This window comes from Trachurus trachurus (genome assembly GCF_905171665.1).
Source record: "Trachurus trachurus genome assembly, chromosome: 18".
NCBI lineage: Eukaryota > Metazoa > Chordata > Actinopteri > Carangiformes > Carangidae > Trachurus > Trachurus trachurus.
In genome coordinates, this window is record NC_139909.1 from 8,947,955 (window position 1) to 8,969,233 (window position 21,279).

At 39.0% G+C, this 21,279-nt stretch overlaps 1 protein-coding gene across 1 annotated transcript in view; it reads right to left on the reverse strand.

Moving 5' to 3' along the window:
- Positions 1 to 334: 334 nt before the first annotated feature.
- The window catches only part of LOC311001847 (butyrophilin subfamily 2 member A1-like), a gene marked incomplete at its 3' end in the record, with an annotated part of 33,011 nt that continues 12,066 nt past the window's right edge, over positions 335 to 21,279 (reverse strand). Inside the window, exons 2-5 of the mRNA XM_083993026.1 lie at positions 860 to 1,222; positions 672 to 761; positions 477 to 598; positions 335 to 388 (exon numbers count right to left, since the gene is read on the reverse strand). Coding sequence (XP_083849152.1) covers positions 335 to 388; positions 477 to 598; positions 672 to 761; positions 860 to 1,222 — 629 coding nt within the window. The remainder of the gene's footprint in view (positions 389 to 476; positions 599 to 671; positions 762 to 859; positions 1,223 to 21,279) is intronic.

The window sequence follows — 21,279 nt, forward strand, 5'->3', positions numbered from 1 at the left end:
GGGTTTAGATCCATTTTTTGTAGCTGTAAATTAAGAGAAAAAAGCACATTATGTAAGTAACATGTCAGTGGAACAACCAGGAAATACAAAAACCATCATCCAGTTGTTGAAATACAAACCTTTGACACTTTTGTGTTTTTCCAAACGACTCGTCCTCTTATCCTGAGGAAAACTTGCCCATAAAAAGGAGGTCGAAGACTTTGAAGGATCTCACTCCTGCTGCTACAGTGGGTTCAGGAATCGCTGGTTTGAATCCTCAAACTGATTTGAAAGATCCAGGACAGTGAAATGTACAAGACCCTCATCTCCATCAACAACAACTATGTTCTTCCAGTCAAGGCACCTGGACTGGACATTGTGTAGTTGAGGTGACATCGTACTCTGCAGCCTGGATGAACAGAGATCAGATGTTCAGATGTTCAGTTATTAGTGGGTTTGACACGACAGGAACTGGCAATGTTTGTTCATTAACTTACACTTTGGTTTTGATGTCGCTTCATCGAGAATCCAATAACAACAACAACAACAGTCAGGACCAACGAGCAGAAAACCACCGGCAGGATCCAATAATGGTGTCTGGTCTGATCAACTTCTGTGACTGAATGAAACAACAGCTACAGTCACTGACAGGACAGAAACTAGAACAAAACAGAGTCAGACTGTTTCCTCACCTTCATCATCCATCTTGTCTCTTGGATCAGGAGTTTGGAGATCTTGGGAAAACGACGGCATCTCCGTCGTCCTGGTTTTGAGGTCTGGGTCTAAAGACACAGATTTAAAACATTAACAAGACAACATTAAACAGAAACAACATGACAGTAAAAAACCAAAGGCTAAAGATCTAAACAAATGTACTCACCAACAACAAGTTGAATTATTGAATACTTCCTTAAGTTTCGGATGTCACATCTGTATCTGCCTGTATCTCCAGATGTTACATTCAGGATCTTCAGTGATACGTTTCCATGTTTCAGCTCCTCTGTGAACAGCTGAGTCCTGTTGACGTACGATGGGATCTTCTCTGGAGCTTCTTTCATGTCACAGTACAGAAGAACAATGTCGATCCAGTTCTGATCTGAGGGGTCTGGTTGGAGATCAGGCCTCGACCACCGCACAACAAACATCTCCACATCTGATGGAGGATCTAGTTGACATGGTAGGATGACATCATCTCCTGGAGAAGCAACGATCGGCTGAGATGAACTATTCATCCTAACCTCCACTGGAAAATGGAGAGAACAGTAAAACATCTGGAATTTAAATTATATATTGTAAGTTCGATATTTCACTTGTGAGTCCAAAAACTTTCTTTGAGTTCAGACAGTTCTGGCAGTGGCTGGACTAGACATCTGTCATAACTTTTCCAGAAAACCCAATTCATGGCTCCTACAATTGACCATTTGGTCAAAATATGAACATTGCTGATAAATAGACAAATAGACGCGTTTTCAGTGTTGGTAACGTATCAGTTTACCTTTAAAAGGTGAGCCAGACACAAAAGCCAAGAGGGGAATAAAAGTCCAGAGAGAAGTATCCATGAAGTCTTTGAAGTTCAACTCCAACTCCAGGATTGCAAGTGGTGACGGACGGTACCGTTCTCCTCCTCCTTAATATTGTTCTTCCTGGGAGATCCCACTTCCTGCACAGGGTTCCAGTCCCATATTTCCCAGATTTGCTCCACTGCACCTGCAAGCATGTCAATGTCAACACACACACATCATTTTTCTTTTTTACTTATGGAGCAAAACACATATTGTTAAAAGCAAATCACCAACATCTCTATGCTGTCAGGATGCAACATATGTTTTATCAGATTTTTGTCTTGATAACAGAACTTTTTGGCATTTTGACAACTGTTGCACACGGGCTTCAACACCAGCGGGTCGGGCCAGGTCGGTAATTGACAACGCTAAGCGGAGCATGGAGCAGAGACGCTTTTCTGAAGCAAAACTAAAGTTAACATGAACAAAAACAAAAAATACACAAATAAAATCTCCTCATGGCTGGTCATCATTTGATGATCTGTAACTCCAGAGGTGTCTTCAGTGATGTTCATGGGTCATGAGAGGTTTCTAGTCTTTCACCATCAACCCTTCACTCAGGTGACTCAGCTGTTGGTGGTCAGATCCCACAGCTCAGCCCTTTTGTACTGTCACCACCATATGACCATCTCTTTGTAAGCTCAGCAAATGTGAGTTCTGCAGGCATGTGATCTACCAGCACCAAGGCTGAAAATGTAAACACCATGATGCAAAATCTGTGGTTCTGCATCTGTGGAAAAAAAGAACATAGGGGGAGGCATGAAAAAAAGATTCTGGGGTTTGTTGCAACTCGATTTAAAGATATCACCCTCAACATCCCAAAAAAGACCAAAAAAAGTACTGTTCACCTGACAAATTCTCATGAAAATTATTATTTTTCAGCACTTTATGGAGAATATCTATGCTTAACATGTATAAAATTTCCTTAATTCATAAGCTTCCATTTGAGTCCAAGATAGCCTTTCTATCTCAACAGCCCCACTTGCTGTGGCCAACGGTCTTCTCTATCTATCTGTTCACTTTGGGGAGACCAGAAATAGAATGGTTTCTGATCAGGCCAGTTAACATGTAGCTTTTCACAATAGGTGTTGCATTGTTTGGAGACAGCCTGTAGCTTTCCAGTAGCTAGAAAGGCTATCTTGGACTCAAATAGAAGCTTATGAATTAAGGAAGTTTTCTATATGTTAAGCATAGATATTCTCCATAAAGTGCTGAAAAATAATAACTTTCTTGAGAATTTGTCAGGCGAACAGTACTTTTTTTGGTCTTTTTTGGGATGTTGAGGGTGATATCTTTAAATCGAGTTGCAACAAACCCCAGAATCTTTTTTTCATGCCTCCCCCTATGTGTCAAGATACTCTCTGTCAAATTTTATAGTTGTATGACTATTTATGCCATTGTAGTACCTAAATATTTGCATTTACATCATTTCGCCAGCAAAATTACCCCAGAAAGGGGTTTTGGCCCCTGTAGCTTTCCAGCAGCTAGTTGACCAGGTTGTCCACCCAGGTTTTAATCCTTCAAGTTCCTAGATATCATTTCTGGTGTCAAACCTTTTACAACGCTCCGTGTCCGTTTTTCAGAAAACTGGGATTTTGCCCCCTGGGTATACAGTAAATAATGATGCGAATTAAACACATTTCCCCAACTAGGATTTATTAGGACTTTTAGTATGTTGTTCTGGACACCTCATAGAAATGTATGGTGAAAAACATTGTGTTACAATTAGTCTGTCGTAAAACGCTATTTTGCCTGGATTATAAGACACCTGGGTTTGATGCAAAGTCACACTCTTTATACCACATTTCCTCACTGAGCCAAGTGTGAGTTTTGGTTCAAGGTTTAAAGACGTGGACGTGTCCTTTAGAGCTTCAGACTCTGGTTCAGAGAGACTGAGGATCAAGACTCAGGAAACTGAATGAGCATTGAGCACATGAGCTGTTGGTTTAATGTGAACTCATGATTTATGCAGAAAAACAACAGATACATTTAAGTCAAAGCACAATGACATCAACACACTGTGGTTATTTCATAATCAAATTTATTTCAATACTTTTTTGGAACATGTTTATGTTAGTGTTTTTAAACAAAGACAAAACAAAAACATCTTTTGGTGCAGGTACAGGAAGGTGCCCTGCTGAAGGAAACATTATCAGCCGATGTTCAGGGAACAGAGAGCAAGATATAAAAAATAAACTAAATAAATACAAACTTTTACTAACACGCACTCTCCAACAAAACTCTCAGGAACAAACTAAAGAGGTGCACGGCCAAAAGATAAACTTAAAGAAACAAAAGAAAGGCCAGCAGCACTCGTGTCCTTCTCATTGTCTTTTATTACATACTGCGTTGGCGCTTAACATGCACAAACCGGTTTCGACAACGTCTTCCTCAGTGTGCAAAATACAGCAAGAAGTGATGCATTTAAATATCACAGGCAAATCCACAGGTAAATAGACCCATTTCTTTTCTAATGGGTCTATTTACCTGTGGATTTGCCTGTGAGATATGTCTGGGTTGTTGAATATTTGTTGTTTTTTTTATATATTGTTACATTTTTCTACATATTTCTATTTTTCTAATGTCTGTAATTTGTTATTTGTCTCGAATGTTAATACTGATCAATCAAGTGATTAACCACACCTGTGAGTATTTAAATGCATCACTTCTTGCTGTATTTTGCACACTGAGGAAGACGTTGTCGAAACCAGTTTGTGCATGTTAAGCGCCAACGCAGTATGTAATAAAAGACAATGAGAAGGACACGAGTGCTGCTGGCCTTTCTTTTGTTTCTTACAATACAAAAATGACTAAATAAAAAACTAGTTCTTATCCAACATCGTTACAACCTTGAAGAGATAAATATCAGTGCTCCTCCACTTTCTTAACGTCTGAATAACTGGAGGAATCTGATCATGTCACAGTTCTGAATAAATTCAACCTCAGTCTGTTCTGTTACAGTATATCGATCTACGATATGTTATTTTTGTGAAATGTCAAGAAACCTCTCTGTCACAGATAAAGGAGGATTCATCAAGTGTTAGAGACATAATAGTCTCTGGAATATCTATTAGGTGTGACCTTTATGAACTCGGGCCGTCACACCTCTGAAACTGTGACGACAACTGACATTTGAACGCCCTTGTATCTTGTACCACAACAAACAGAAAGAGGACAAACAGTGCTGCTGATTTAAGTCTTGACAACCCAGACATGGACATGGACATGGACAGACGTCTGGACCAGCAACATGAGAAAGATGAGCGTCATAGTTTTCTACGGCCAAATAAATCAGATTCTCCATGACTTTACAGCCACCTCATTTGTATTTTATCTTCGAAGCTTGTAGCTCTTCAGGAAGATTTTCTAATGTTTTCTCCGTTATGATCTATGACTGAGATCTCCAAGATGTTCATGCAGGTTCTAGGTTGAGGCTAGAAAGTTCAGTCCAGACAAAATAGTGCCCTCACTATTGTCCTCCATTGGCTAAGAAGACCTTGACAATAAATATATTTTCCAAAAAAAAAAAAAAAACACATGGTAGAATGATAAGAAGCGCTTCACTTAAAGCCTGCTGTACCTGATTACAGCCTCACAGAGCGGGTTGCTTAGTCAATTAGGCTATTAGTTTTGTCCTATTTGTCTTTAGAAGAGTCTATTCAGAACTCGGCTGAGAATCAACAGGATTTTTTTTTTCAGCGTCAAAGTAGTAGTAAAATATTCCATACACCGAGTGGTGAACCGCAAACAAGGTCTTTTAATACCTAAATTTGTCATAATTAGTCTTGGCTAAGTTATAGTTTCCTAATAAAGGGGCGTGAGTCGCCTGACACGACGCTTCATTTACAGTGAAAACTTTAAAACTTTGTACAGTAACAGCGTTCAAACACGAGTTTTAATCTGCTACTAGTTAACAATGGTAGTCAGGTAAGTAAGTTAACGTGTCTGTCTGTTTACCTTCAGCGAGGATCCAGCAGACAGAGATCCAGAGCAGACTGAAGCTGAAGCCCCGAAAGTTCATCACCTGGGTCCGCGGGATGTGTCCAGACAGATTCACAGCCACTGATAAAGAGTTTCAAACTCACACGGTATCACTCCTCTGTTACTCCTTTATCAGTTTGAGTCAGTCACGACGAGCACAGAAAAATCCTTGTTTGGTGCACCGTCCAGACAGATTTCGTCTCACTGACATTGCCTTCCTCGCGCTGCTCACTTTAATAGTTGCTTTAAGCCCCGCCCACATAAATCTCTAGCAACCACTAGAAACAACATAACGGCTGTTTCTAAATGGAAAACGGAATGGCTAGTGGCTACGTCATCACATTCTAAAACATCACTTCCGTGTCCAATCGCAGGATATTCAGAGCTGGGTCAAAAACACCGCGGGAGCTTTCATTTATGAATAAATAATCATATATCGAGGGCTTAGAACCAAAAGGGCGTAAGTGACATTTGACAAACTTTACAGGAGAGGCAAAACAAAATTTTGACCAGACTTCAATCAACTGTATTCATTAACCTTAAACCACAACATTGCAACCACAGACATGCTTATATGAATGAGTATTTATGTAATAAACTTATGACATATTAACACAATGAACATGTTCTTAAACATTTTAAAATTAAAAAAATATGTCAAAAACGTCACATACGCCTTTTTGGCACCAAACATTTCCAAGTCTTCTAGGACATATTGGGCGTATCTGCTGAACAATGCATTGAACTGATTGAATAATTAACACTTGAATAAGTAATTAATTGTCATGTAACTCATTCATTAATTATTTTAAAAGGGTCCTATGTTTCCCGCTGTTGCTGGTCGATGGACTCTCTCTACTTATCTGGACTCTATCCATCTATCTGGCCTGTCTAGCCTCTACCTGGTCTTTTTACTGTACTAAACTTAACCAACTCCTGTCTTTATTGCCTAAACCCAACCAATGGGACAATTACACTTCTCACTCAAAGTCACAACTCAACTTCTCACTCAAAAATAGGCAAAAATCTGCAAAGTCACAACTCCACTGCAGGTATGGGACAAAAAATGGCATGTTGCCCTGGTCTTTTTGGGGAAAAGCGGGGAACATAGGACCCTTTTTCTATGAAAGGGTTCTATGTTGCCCAGTCACACACATAACAGGTACATAGGAGCCGGGGAACATAGGGATGACTCCAGTAAGGCTCTCAAGGCATGATTCTGTCTTATTGTAATCACTCTTGTGAGGGCATACATTCAAAAACAACTCTGCCTCATCTTTAACTTCTTTAATATAGGATTCATCAGTTTGTTTCATAATATTCTTCAAAATCTTTTCTGCCTCAGACAGTTCCATGTCTGCAGTTTTCTCAGCCATTTTCAATGCTGTTTAAGGGCAACAACTACACTTACGCCCTTCTGGCTCTGAACCAACATGTGGGTCCGACATGTATTTAGATGTATTTTTCAGTGCCAGAAGGGCGCAAGTGCACTTACGCCCTTCTGGCTCCAAACATTACTCACATTTTTGAGTTAGGTCTTTATGGTTTTGTTGCTTTATTCAATACAGTTTGATCTCAGATGGGTCATTTTGGCATCATTGGATAGAGCTCATCAAGACCTTTCTTTTGATATATAGAACTCATTTTCGCCCAAAATGTCACTTACGCCCTTTTGGTTCTAACCCCTCGATATACGGTATTCATGTATATTCAACTCAATGCACAATATAGTATTCATTAGATTCACATGACGTCACTGTGTTTCTGCGCCGCCATATTTGTGTCCGAATCAGGGCAACCTGGGCACAGATCACAGCGTCACGTTACCAGAACAAGTGGAGTAGTAGGAGGAAATCAGCAAGAGACCGAAAATTGACGTTATAGATGCCAGGATTATATTGTGCTGTTGACTGTGATAGCAGTCGCCAAAGAACCCCGGACTGCAGTTTTATTCCATCCCAAAAGACGTAAAGTTATAGGCGGAATAAATAGTTGACTGCAGGCAGTCTATCAGTGGCAGCGTGGGCTGTGACAAGTCTCACAAAAAGAGGGGATTCACTTTTTTTTTTAAATAACATGGATATATTGAATTCTGCACTTTGATTACTTTCTTATTAATTACTCACTGATTCTGCATTTAGGGTCTTTTATTTCTGTATAACAGACCGTTGCTAAGTAAAACGGGCCGTTGCTAGGGACGCCGCTCTGATCAGCGGAGCAGGGCAGAAGAACTATCAAGGATTTTTACCTCGTGTTTAATTTTTACCAGCTTCAGACTAATTGTGATGTTAGAGAAATGACGTGTAGCTTGTTAGAGGGAGAGTGGAGGCTCTCTGCCTCCCTCACCGCTGCTGGAACCAAACCTGCGATCAGAGCGGACAGAGCGGACGGGCCAGCGCAGTGTCACAGCTGTGACCAGCTGTGTCTGTGCCACCGCGAGTCCGTGACACAAACGTGTCCCGTATCGTAACCTCTTATGACAGACAGGACGACATAAATGCGCACATCGTAACATTTACATGATAATTCATCAATCTACTGATTGATTATCAAAAGCTCGTTGAAAACAACTACACACGAGTCGACCGGGAGGAGGGTGAGGAGCAAACAGCGGAGAAGTGACCGGACTAAGGACTTTGATCAACATTACGTCTCAAATTAATTCATTAAGTCATAAACTGTGTAATAAGTGGGATAATATAGAGTTTGTCTGTTGTTATAGAGATATAAACCCAGACAGGATGTATGAAACCCTGTCATTTTGTCAAGAAACTGTCATTTCCATCCTGCGGTTTGCATGCTGTCATATGAGGAGACCTGTAAAATCGGACACAAATATGGCGGCGGTCCCTTCGACGTGACGTCACTGCAAACCATGAATAGGCTATATATTTTTTTTTACCGAGAGAGAGAGAGAGAGAGAGAGAGAGAGAGAGAGAGAGAGAGAGAGAGAGAGAGAGATGAACGTAACATGGGACGAAAGTAACAAAGCGATTTTGTAGGCCTACATCATGTATACATATAACCTAACAGAAGAAAATCTTGAGGTTATGTCTGACTTTGACCGAGTTACATTCAAGAACCAGCTGTTTTCAATGACTGAAAGTAAATTCACTCTGTGATTTATTTCGATCGATCAGCTGTGTTTACGTTACCGTTTCAGGTGTCATAGACGGTTACACAGATTAATTAATTAGTCCAACACATCCTAAAGTTTGACTTGTCAAGAGTTTTTCAGTAGAAGCAGCTCAGGTTTAAGTAGTCTATAACCTGGCAGTCTGCCACCCTGAAGAACCTCCGTTCACCTACTCGATGGTGCACAAAAATCCTGTGTGATGAACCAGATTGAATTTTGATCCATCAGTCCGTAACACCTAATTCCAGTTGTTAGTAGCAGTTTTTTGTTAGTTTTTTTTTTACATTATTTTCCCATTTTGGGTAACCTTACCTTTAAAAAAACAAATAAAACAAAACTCTGGCAGTTCACCACTTCAAAAACTGGAAAAATTGGGGTGTTCTTAAACTTAGTGTAACAATAAAGTCAAAAGAACAATGACATCAACACAACGTAGTCATTTGAAAATCAGCTTTATTTGGCTTTTTGACAACAAACAACAAAGTGCACAAAACTTAATAGCAGCTGTCTGTTTTATAACATTTATTAACTATAAATAACAATGTTGTGTTTTTTCAGCAACAAACAAACACATATTTTTTTAAAGTGTAACCAGTGCAACTCTTTATTATGAATGTTTATACAGTATACAGTATACACAAACAAGTAGGCGCCCTGCTGAAGGGAACATTAACAGTCACTGCCCTGGGAGAGGAGAGCGTTTAAAAATGGATAAAACAAAACAAAACATCAGGGTGTGTAAAAATGAAACTTCTTTGTGTGCCTTTATCAATAATAACCTTGTTCTGTTTAACAATGTGTGACCATTGAATGTGTGGTCAACTGCTCTTCTTACAGCACTTTAACACTGCTAGTTGTGATACTAACTAAGATTGATAGCTTTTATAAAAAGTCTAAAGATATTACAACCCTCAACGGAGGGGTCTTAAATGCAAAAATAACTAACTACTTAACTTCTAACTAATATCTACGCATGTTTCAACAGAATGTCCTTACAAACATTAATTTAAGAGACATCTTCATACTTCGGTCTGATCAACAGATTCAACCTTTAATGAGTGTTACTGCACTGCAGTATTTTTAACCTCTGAATTACCTGAGAAATCTGAGAATGTCACAGTCTTGAATGAATCTCTGCTTTTTCTTTGTCATTTGAGGTATCATTTTTGTGAAATGTCAAGAAAACTCTACATCATAGATAAAAGAGGATTCATCAAGTGTTAGATCAAATATATAGTCTAATCTATCTATTAGGTGTGGCCCATGAACTCAGGCCGTCACACCTTTGAAACTGTAACTAAAATGCCCTCGTATCTTGTACCACAACAAGCACAAACAGTTTGCATAAAGTGCTGCTGATTTAAATCTTGACAACCCAGACATGGACTGGAGTCTGGACCAGAACCTCTCACACAACTTCATGTCTGACGTTTGTCACAATCATTGTTGAAATGTCAACAAAAAAGATGAGCATCATGGTTTTCTACGGCCAATTAAATCACATCCTCTGTGACTTTACAGCCACCTCATTTTTATTTTTATCTACCAAGCTTGTAGCTCATCAAGAAGATTGTCTAATGTTTTCTCCATTATGATCTAGGACTGAGATGTTCTTGCAGGTTCTGGGTCGAGACTACAAAGTCCAGTCCTCCATTGGCTAAGAAGACCTTGACAGGTTAAGGTGCATTAAACACAGTCTGTTGGTCACCTTTGAGGTTAGTGTATACGGTATGTGCTTGAGGACTAATGTCAGAGGTCGAATAGGAATGGCAAAAGTAACAGTGCTGCGATATTCAATCTGGCAGCAAGTGATCCTGCTGCTCTGATCTGAGGTCAGCTTTTAAGAGTCTGAACCAAATATGTCCATGAAAACAAGCGAACCGTCTCTTGGCTCCTTTTACAGTCACGTGTCTCCAAGGGAATTAGACCCATCCAATGCGAATGAGCTTCAGTTCCACTGTGGATAAAGAAAACAAAGAGCATCTTAGTTTGCTAGTCGACAAAATTGCATAGAAATGAGTGTATATGTAGGATCAAAGTCCTACAAGAGATACATACAGTCATTTGACTTAATATCTAATGCAAAGTGAGCTAAAAGCCAAATGTGATGCAAATTTAGACGCATAAAGACGATGATTAAAGATTTTTCCAAATGACTCACCCTCGTATGCAGTGGAAACATTGTCATTGTCTCACTCCTGCTGGTCGAGTGGGTTCGCTCATGGCTGCGGAAGTTGCTGGAAGGATCCAGTCAGTGTAGGGAAAATGTGAAACGCTCTCATTCCCATCAACAACAACGATTAATGTTCCCCTCAAGCAAGGCACCTAGCCTGGAGGCAGCGTGTTCAGGACGACATCACACTCCACATCCTGGATGAACAGAGAACAGACGTTCAGTCATTAGTCTGATAGATCTCAGTAAAGTTCAACACAACAGGAACTGACCATGTACTTACATGTTTTTGTTTCTGTGTTTGTTTTTGACGTTGTAGCTTAATCACGTATCCAGTGAAGATCATAGCCAGGACCAAGAAGAAGCAGAAAACCACCGGCAGGATCCAATAAAGGTGTCTGGTCTGATCAACTTCTGTGACAGAATGAAACAACAGCTACAGTCACTGACAGAACAGAAACAATAGCAAGACACCACAATGGCTGAACGTGTCACTTTTCTTCCAGTCGTCCTCAGAGAGTCAGACTGTTTCCTCACCTTCATCGTCTGTCTTGTTTCTTGGATCAGGAGTTTGCAGATCTCCAGAGTACGGTGGCGTCTCTGTCGTCCTGGTTTCTAGAAAAACAAAGATTTGAAAACATTTACACAACAACATTTTAAAAAACCATGACTACAAAGATCAAAACCCAAAAATCTAAAAAATAAAATAAAAAAAAATGTACTCACCAACAACAAGTTCAACAATTGAATGGGCATTTAACTTTGGGATGAAACACTTGTATCTCCCTGCATCTCCAGACGTTACATTCAGGATCTTCAGTGATATGTTTCCATGTTTCAGTTCCTTTGTGAACAGCTGAGTCCTGTTGATGTACGACTTTAGCTTCATGTCGAGGTCCTCTCGCCTGTAACGGTACAAGAAAACGAAGTCCACCCAGCCCTGCGGATCTGAGGGGTCTGGTTTGAGGTCAGGGTTCGACCACTCCACAGCGAACCTCTCCAAGTTTAGTGCAGGATCCAGGTGACATGGTAGGATGACATCATCTCCTGGCTCTGCAACGATTGGCTGAGATGGACCGATCATCGTAAACTCACCTGCAAAATTGACGGAAAATTAAAACTTGCGTACAACATGGTTATCAGTCATGCTGATACAACGCACTATAAATTAGTCTTTCATTCATTTATTCCATCCACGATTAAAGCAGAAGTAAGTGATATATTTGTGTTAATATAAGTCTTAAATAGTTATATCTTCCGACAGCAATCACTTCTATAGAGTGTTTGGTCTGAAACACGGGTCTGTCAGTCCCTCTGCTCTGCTCTGAGCCGAAGAGAAAACATTTATCGTATCCTACAGTTTTTATCCAATGAGGAGAGAGAACGGCATGCAGGGCTGTGTGTGCAGCCAAGGAACGCCGTGAATGTGGTGACGTAGGGACGAGGACTGTTATGGTGCGTTCAAGGAAACTCGTAACTCGTATTTTTCCGACCTGTGAAGTGGTACCAGTTCGATCTGGTACGAGTTCACGGGTCAGAAGTTACGAGTGGCCGTTATAGTGACTTTCACCGGTAAAACAGGTCGGAAAAACACGAGTGGGTTGCCTGGAACGCTACAAAGTCGTAAGTTGTGACTTGAAGCTGTAATTTACGGTTTCAAAAGCCTGCCTGGAACGCAGCATTAGCCAAAACGACCGGATCACTTACTTCTGCTTTAATTTGATTATTGTTTTATTTATTGAATATGTAAATCCAAGATAACTGTCTTGAACAACAAAATGTCCCAAAAGCCAGAGCCATGCAGTTTATTATTAGAAGACAAAGGCTAAGTTAGCGTTAAATAATTTTGTGGTAATATTGAAGAATTACAACAGAAACAGGAAACAAAGGAGCAGCAGTTAAGGAAGTAGTGGAGCTGTGCAAAGAGCCCATTGTTGACATTTGAATAGTCTGCTCTGCTGCGATTAGCCTTCTGATTGGTGGAATGCGCCACCCGAAGTTCCGCCTTCCTGTTACAGTTTTCACCGTCCCCTCCGGGAAAGGAAACAACAGCAGGAACCACGGATATTTCGATATGTAGCCTAAAGATATTCAAAGCGTATGTTTACGCCATTTGCTGTCCAAGAAGGACATTCTGGCTTGTTTGCCGACCGGTGACGGCAAAAGTTTTATTTATCAAGCTTGGCCCATCGTCTTCAGTGTAACGCTTACCCCAACCATAGGAACGGGTCGGAAAAATACGAGTTACGGGTTGTTTGTTCCCCATTCATTGAACATCACCTAAATTGCTACATTTACTAAATGAGGGTAACACACACACGCGCGCACACACGCACACACACACACACACACACACACACACACACACACACAAAGGTCTAACAATCACACTCAAGTCATTGTGTCTGTTGACTGCGGTCAAGTGAGCCGTCGTTCTTCCTCGCGGAGTCAAGCCAGCCGCACAAACATTTGAACTGCGCCCGTATCATAGAACTTACGGTAAATTCTCCGAGTCCACTGACGAAGCTAACGCTAGTTCAGAACCAAGCGAGATGACTTCCGGTTTTCAAAGTAAGACGCGGATAATACAAAGGCAAGGTGTGTGTGTGTGTGTGTGTGTGTGTGTGTGTGTGTGTGTGTGTGTGTGTGTGTGTGTGTGTGTGTGTGTGTGTGTGTGTGTGTGTGTGTGTGTTCCCGTGTGTGTGTGTGTGTGTGTGTGTTCCCGTGTGTGTGTGTGTGTGCGCGCGCGCGCGTGTGTTCCCGTGTGTGTGTGTGTGTGTGTGTGTGTGTGTTCCCGTGTACCTACCTAACAGGGCCTTATGAATTTTAAACAGGAAAAGAGCCTTATACTCCATTTTTACTGTGCAGTAACATGACTTTGGCCCATAAGTTCTGGCAATACTTGGTACAGGTGACTTCAGGACCACCCTGGCTACTTCCTTAGTCATTATCAAACAATTTTACTGTATAATTTTGGAGAAATTAAGCCTCAAATTTGCATCTCAGTTTTTTTTAAACAGGAAAAATGCCTTATACTCCATTTTTACTGTACAATAACATGACTTTGGCCCATAAGTTCTGGCAATACTTGGTACGGGTGACTTCAGGACCACCCTGGCTACTTCCTCAGTCATTATCAAACAATTTTACTGTATAATTTTGGAGAAATTAAGCCTCAAAGTTGCATCTCTAGTTTTTTTTGTTTTTTTCTTTACGGGAAAAGTGCCTCATACTCCATTTTTACTGTACAGTAACATGACTTTGGCCCATAAGTTCTGGCAATACTTGGTACAGGTGACTTCAGGACCACCCTGGCTACTTCCACAGTCATTATCAAACAATTTTACTGTATAATTTTGGAGAAATTAAGCCTCAAAGTTGCATCTCTAGTTTTTTTGTTTTTTTCTTTACGGGAAAAGTGCCTCATACTCCATTTTTACTGTACAGTAACATGACTTTGGCCCATAAGTTCTGGCAATACTTGGTACAGGTGACTTCAGGACCACCCTGGCTACTTCCACAGTCATTATCAAACAATTTTACTGTATCATTTTGGAGAAATTAAGCCTCAAAGTTGCATCTCTAGTTTTTTTGTTTTTTTCTTTACGGGAAAAGTGCCTCATACTCCATTTTTACTGTACAATAACATGACTTTGGCCCATAAGTTCTGGCAATACTTGGTACAGGTGACTTCAGGACCACCCTGGCTACTTCCACAGTCATTATCAAACAATTTTACTGTATCATTTTGGAGAAATTAAGCCTCAAAGTTGCATCTATAGTTTTTTTTTTTTTTTTCTTTACGGGAAAAGTGCCTCATACTCCATTTTTACTGTACAGTAACATGACTTTGGCCCATAAGTTCTGGCAATACTTGGTACAGGTGACTTCAGGACCACCCTGGCTACTTCCACAGTCATTATCAAACAATTTTACTGTATCATTTTGGAGAAATTAAGCCTCAAAGTTGCATCTCTAGTTTTTTTGTTTTTTTCTTTACGGGAAAAGTGCCTCATACTCCATTTTTACTGTACAATAACATGACTTTGGCCCATAAGTTCTGGCAATACTTGGTACAGGTGACTTCAGGACCACCCTGGCTACTTCCACAGTCATTATCAAACAATTTTACTGTATCATTTTGGAGAAATTAAGCCTCAAAGTTGCATCTCTAGTTTTTTTGTTTTTTTCTTTACGGGAAAAGTGCCTCATACTCCATTTTTACTGTACAATAACATGACTTTGGCCCATAAGTTCTGGCAATACTTGGTACAGGTGACTTCAGGACCACCCTGACTACTCTCTCAGTCATTATCAAATATTTTTACTGTATCATTTTGGAAAAATGAAGCCTCAAAGTTGCATTTCTTGATTTTTTTTTGAAGGAAAAAATGCCTTATACTCTTTATTTACTGTACTATAACATCACTTTGGTCCATAAGTTCAGGCAATACTTGGTACAGTTGACTTCAGGACCACCCTGACTACTCCTCCAGTCATTATTAAACATTTTTACTGTATCATTTTGGAGAAATTAAGCCTCAAAGTTGCATTTTTTGATTTTTTTTTTTTTTTTTTTTAAGGAAAAAAGGCCGTATACTCCATATTTACTGTACAATAACAACACTTTGGTCCATAAGTTCAGACAAAGGTTGGTACAGTTGACTTCAGGACCACCCTGACTATTCCCTCAGTCATTATCAAACATTTTTACTGTATCATTTTGGAAAAATTAAGCCTCAAAGTTGCATTTTTTTTTATTTTTTTTAAAGGAAAAATGCCTTATACTCTTTATTTACTGTACTATAACATCACTTTGGTCCATAAGTTCAGGCAATGGTTGGTACAGTTGACTTCAGGACCACCCTGACTACTCCCTCAGTCATTATCAAACATTTTTACTGTATCATTTTAGAGAAATTAAGCCTCAAAGTTGCATCTTTAGCTTCTTTCAAACAGGAAAAATGCCCTATACTCCATTTTTACTGTACAATAACAACACTTTGGTCCATAAGTTCAGACAAAGGTTGGTACAGTTGACTTCAGGACCACCCTGACTATTCCCTCAGTCATTATCAAACATTTTTACTGTATCATTTTGGAAAAATTAAGCCTCAAAGTTGCATTTTTTGATTTTTTTTAAAGGAAAAATGCCTTATACTCTTTATTTACTGTACTATAACATCACTTTGGTCCATAAGTTCAGGCAATGGTTGGTACAGTTGACTTCAGGACCACCCTGACTACTCCCTCAGTCATTATCAAACATTTTTACTGTATCATTTTAGAGAAATTAAGCCTCAAAGTTGCATCTTTAGCTTCTTTCAAACAGGAAAAATGCCCTATACTCAATTTTTACTGTACAATAACAACACTTTGGTCCATAAGTTCAGACAAAGGTTGGTACAGTTGACTTCAGGACCACCCTGACCGATCCTTCAGTCATTATCAAACATTTTTACTGTATCATTTTGGAGAAATTAAGCCTCAAATTTGCATCTGTAGCTTCTTTTAAACAGGAAGAAGGCCTTATATGCCATATTTACTGTACAGTAACATCAACATGGTGCATAAGTTCGGTCAATACTTGGTACAGTTGACTTCAGGTCCACCCTGGCTACTTCCTCAGTCATTATCAAACATATGACTGTATCATTTTGGAGAAATTAAGCGTCAAAGTTGCATCTTTAGCTTTAGCTGTATCTTATAATTATTTTGGCAACAACAAAGGTCTAGCCTACTACATAGAATAACATCACTTTAATTAATAAATACATTAATTATTCAATTACATTTTAATTTGATAGTTACTTTTTTAAATTTTTGCATATAAATTTACAATAGTTAGTTGGTAACGATCCAATGCGTCAGCGCATGCGCAAATGAGATTTTCCCTGTTGATTGCCTCCTCGACGTTCACTGGACGATCTTCACTTGGTTGCAAGAATGGCTGCAAGAAAAGGGTAAGTGGGGCTTTCAAATAATTTCCAATGTTACTTGGGTAAAGGACACTGGATTTTGAAATTCCTATATCCTTTTCAATTAAAATTATGTGGGTTAAAAAAAAAAGTGCGTCATCACAAATATTTTTTTAATTGGCCAAATAGTATTGCCTTGGGTTAACCGAGACGGGAGCGTACCTATGTTCCCCGGGTCCTATGTTCCCCGCTGTTGCCGGTCGATGAACAAACCAGGGAACATAGGACCTTTTTGTGTGAATGTGTGTATTAATTCCTCTGTTCAGCATCCCTGTTAAGTTGAACAAACACAAATCTCCACAGAGCGCGAGCCTGGCACAGAGGTGCGCGCTCTGGCGCATCTGGCACAATCGGTTAACGGCCCCCGCTTGCCAGAGCGCATTAAAATAGCTATATAATGTGCACAAAGTGCATGTAAGCTGACCACGTGTCTCGGTTAACCCAAGCTAATAATATTTGGCCAATTAAATAGATATTTGTGATGACACACTTTTTTTTTTTAACCCACATAATTTTAATTGAAAAAGATATAGGAATTTCAAAATCCAGTGTCCTTTACCCAAGTAACATTGGAAATTATTTGAAAGCCCCACTTACCCTTTTCTTGCAGCCATTCTTGCAACCAAGTGAAGATCGTCCAGTGAACGTCGAGGAGGCAATCAACAGGGAAAATCTCATTTGCGCATGCGCTGACGCATTGGATCGTTACCAACTAACTATTGTAAATTTATATGCAAAAATTTAAAAAAGTAACTATCAAATTAAAATGTAATTGAATAATTAATGTATTTATTAATTAAAGTGATGTTATTCTATGTAGTAGGCTAGACCTTTGTTGTTGCCAAAATAATTATAAGATACAGCTAAAGCTAAAGATGCAACTTTGAGGCTTAATTTCTCCAAAATGATACAGTACAAATGTTTGATAATGACTGAGGAAGTAGCCAGGGTGGACCTGAAGTCAACTGTACCAAGTATTGACCGAACTTATGCACCATGTTGATGTTACTGTACAGTAAAAATGGCGTATAAGGCCTTTTTTCCTGTTTAAAAGAAGCTACAGATGCAACTTTGAGGCTTAATTTCTCCAAAATGATACAGTAAAAATGTTTAATAATGACTGAGGAAGTAGCCAGGGTGGACCTGAAGTCAACTGTACCAAGTATTGACCGAACTTATGCACCATGTTGATGTTACTGTACAGTAAATATGGCATATAAGGCCTTCTTCCTGTTTAAAAGAAGCTACAGATGCAACTTTGAGGCTTAATTTCTCCAAAATGATACAGTAAAAATGTTTAATAATGACTGAAGGAGTAGTCAGGGTGGTCCTGAAGTCAACTGTACTAACCTTTGTCTGAACTTATGGACCAAAGTGTTGTTATTGTACAGTAAATATGGAGTATAAGGCCTTTTTTCCTTATAAAAAAAAAAAAAAAATCAAAAAATGCAACTTTGAGGCTTAATTTCTCCAAAATGATACAGTAAAAATGTTTGATAATGACTGAAGGATTGGTCAGGGTGGTCCTGAAGTCAACTGTACAAACCTTTGTCTGAACTTATGGACCAAAGTGTTGTTATTGTACAGTAAAAATTGAGTATAGGGCATTTTTCCTGTTTGAAAGAAGCTAAAGATGCAACTTTGAGGCTTAATTTCTCCAAAATGATACAGTAAAAATGTTTAATAATGACTGAAGGAGTAGTCAGGGTGGTCCTGAAGTCAACTGTACTAACCTTTGTCTGAACTTATGGACCAAAGTGTTGTTATTGTACAGTAAATATGGAGTATACGGCCTTTTTTCCTTAAAAAAAAAAAAAAAAAAAATCAAAAAATGCAACTTTGAGGCTTAATTTCTCCAAAATGATACAGTAAAAATGTTTAATAATGACTGGAGGAGTAGTCAGGGTGGTCCTGAAGTCAACTGTACCAAGTATTGCCTGAACTTATGGACCAAAGTGATGTTATAGTACAGTAAATAAAGAGTATAAGGCATTTTTTCCTTAAAAAAAAAATCAAAAAATGCAACTTTGAGGCTTAATTTCTCCAAAATGATACAGTAAAATTGTTTGATAATGACTGTGGAAGTAGCCAGGGTGGTCCTGAAGTCACCTGTACCAAGTATTGCCAGAACTTATGGGCCAAAGTCATGTTACTGTACAGTAAAAATGGAGTATGAGGCACTTTTCCCGTAAAGAAAAAAACAAAAAAACTAGAGATGCAACTTTGAGGCTTAATTTCTCCAAAATTATACAGTAAAATTGTTTGATAATGACTGTGGAAGTAGCCAGGGTGGTCCTGAAGTCACCTGTACCAAGTATTGCCAGAACTTATGGGCCAAAGTCATGTTACTGTACAGTAAATATGGAGTATGAGGCACTTTTCCCGTAAAGAAAAAAACAAAAAAACTAGAGATGCAACTTTGAGGCTTAATTTCTCCAAAATGATACAGTAAAATTGTTTGATAATGACTGTGGAAGTAGCCAGGGTGGTCCTGAAGTCACCTGTACCAAGTATTGCCAGAACTTATGGGCCAAAGTCATGTTATTGTACAGTAAAAATGGAGTATGAGGCACTTTTCCCGTAAAGAAAAAAACAATAAAACTAGAGATGCAACTTTGAGGCTTAATTTCTCCAAAATTATACAGTAAAATTGTTTGATAATGACTGTGGAAGTAGCCAGGGTGGTCCTGAAGTCACCTGTACCAAGTATTGCCAGAACTTATGGGCCAAAGTCATGTTACTGTACAGTAAAAATGGAGTATGAGGCACTTTTCCCGTAAAGAAAAAAACAAAAAAACTATAGATGCAACTTTGAGGCTTAATTTCTCCAAAATGATACAGTAAAATTGTTTGATAATGACTGTGGAAGTAGCCAGGGTGGTCCTGAAGTCACCTGTACCAAGTATTGCCAGAACTTATGGGCCAAAGTCATGTTATTGTACAGTAAAAATGGAGTATGAGGCACTTTTCCCGTAAAGAAAAAAACAAAAAAACTAGAGATGCAACTTTGAGGCTTAATTTCTCCAAAATTATACAGTAAAATTGTTTGATAATGACTGTGGAAGTAACCAGGGTGGTCCTGAAGTCACCTGTACCAAGTATTGCCAGAACTTATGGGCCAAAGTCATGTTACTGTACAGTAAAAATGGAGTATGAGGCACTTTTCCCGTAAAGAAAAAAACAAAAAAACTAGAGATGCAACTTTGAGGTTTAATTTCTCCAAAATTATACAGTAAAATTGTTTGATAATGACTGTGGAAGTAGCCAGGGTGGTCCTGAAATCACCTGTACCAAGTATTGCCAGAACTTATGGGCCAAAGTCATGTTATTGTACAGTAAAAATGGAGTATGAGGCACTTTTCCCGTAAAGAAAAAAACAAAAAAACTAGAGATGCAACTTTGAGGCTTAATTTCTCCAAAATGATACAGTAAAATTGTTTGATAATGACTGTGGAAGTAGCCAGGGTGGTCCTGAAGTCACCTGTACCAAGTATTGCCAGAACTTATGGGCCAAAGTCATGTTATTGTACAGTAAAAATGGAGTATGAGGCACTTTTCCCGTAAAGAAAAAAACAAAAAAACTAGAGATGCAACTTTGAGGCTTAATTTCTCCAAAATTATACAGTAAAATTGTTTGATAATGACTGTGGAAGTAGCCAGGGTGGTCCTGAAGTCACCTGTACCAAGTATTGCCAGAACTTATGGGCCAAAGTCATGTTACTGTACAGTAAAAATGGAGTATGAGGCACTTTTCCCGTAAAGAAAAAAACAAAAAAAACTAGAGATGCAACTTTGAGGCTTAATTTCTCCAAAATTATACAGTAAAATTGTTTGATAATGACTGAGGAAGTAGCCAGGGTGGTCCTGAAGTCACCTGTACCAAGTATTGCCAGAACTTATGGGCCAAAGTCATGTTATTGTACAGTAAAAATGGAGTATAAGGCATTTTTCCTGTTTAAAAAAAACTGAGATGCAACTTTGAGGCTTAATTTCTCCAAAATTATACAGTAAAATTGTTTGATAATGACTGTGGAAGTAGCCAGGGTGGTCCTGAAGTCACCTGTACCAAGTATTGCCAGAACTTATGGGCCAAAGTCATGTTACTGTACAGTAAAAATGGAGTATGAGGCACTTTTCCCGTAAAGAAAAAAACAAAAAAAACTAGAGATGCAACTTTGAGGCTTAATTTCTCCAAAATTATACAGTAAAATTGTTTGATAATGACTGAGGAAGTAGCCAGGGTGGTCCTGAAGTCACCCGTACCAAGTATTGCCAGAACTTATGGGCCAAAGTCATGTTATTGTACAGTAAAAATGGAGTATAAGGCATTTTTCCTGTTTAAAAAAAACTGAGATGCAAATTTGAGGCTTAATTTCTCCAAAATTATACAGTAAAATTGTTTGATAATGACTGTGGAAGTAGCCAGGGTGGTCCTGAAGTCACCTGTACCAAGTATTGCCAGAACTTATG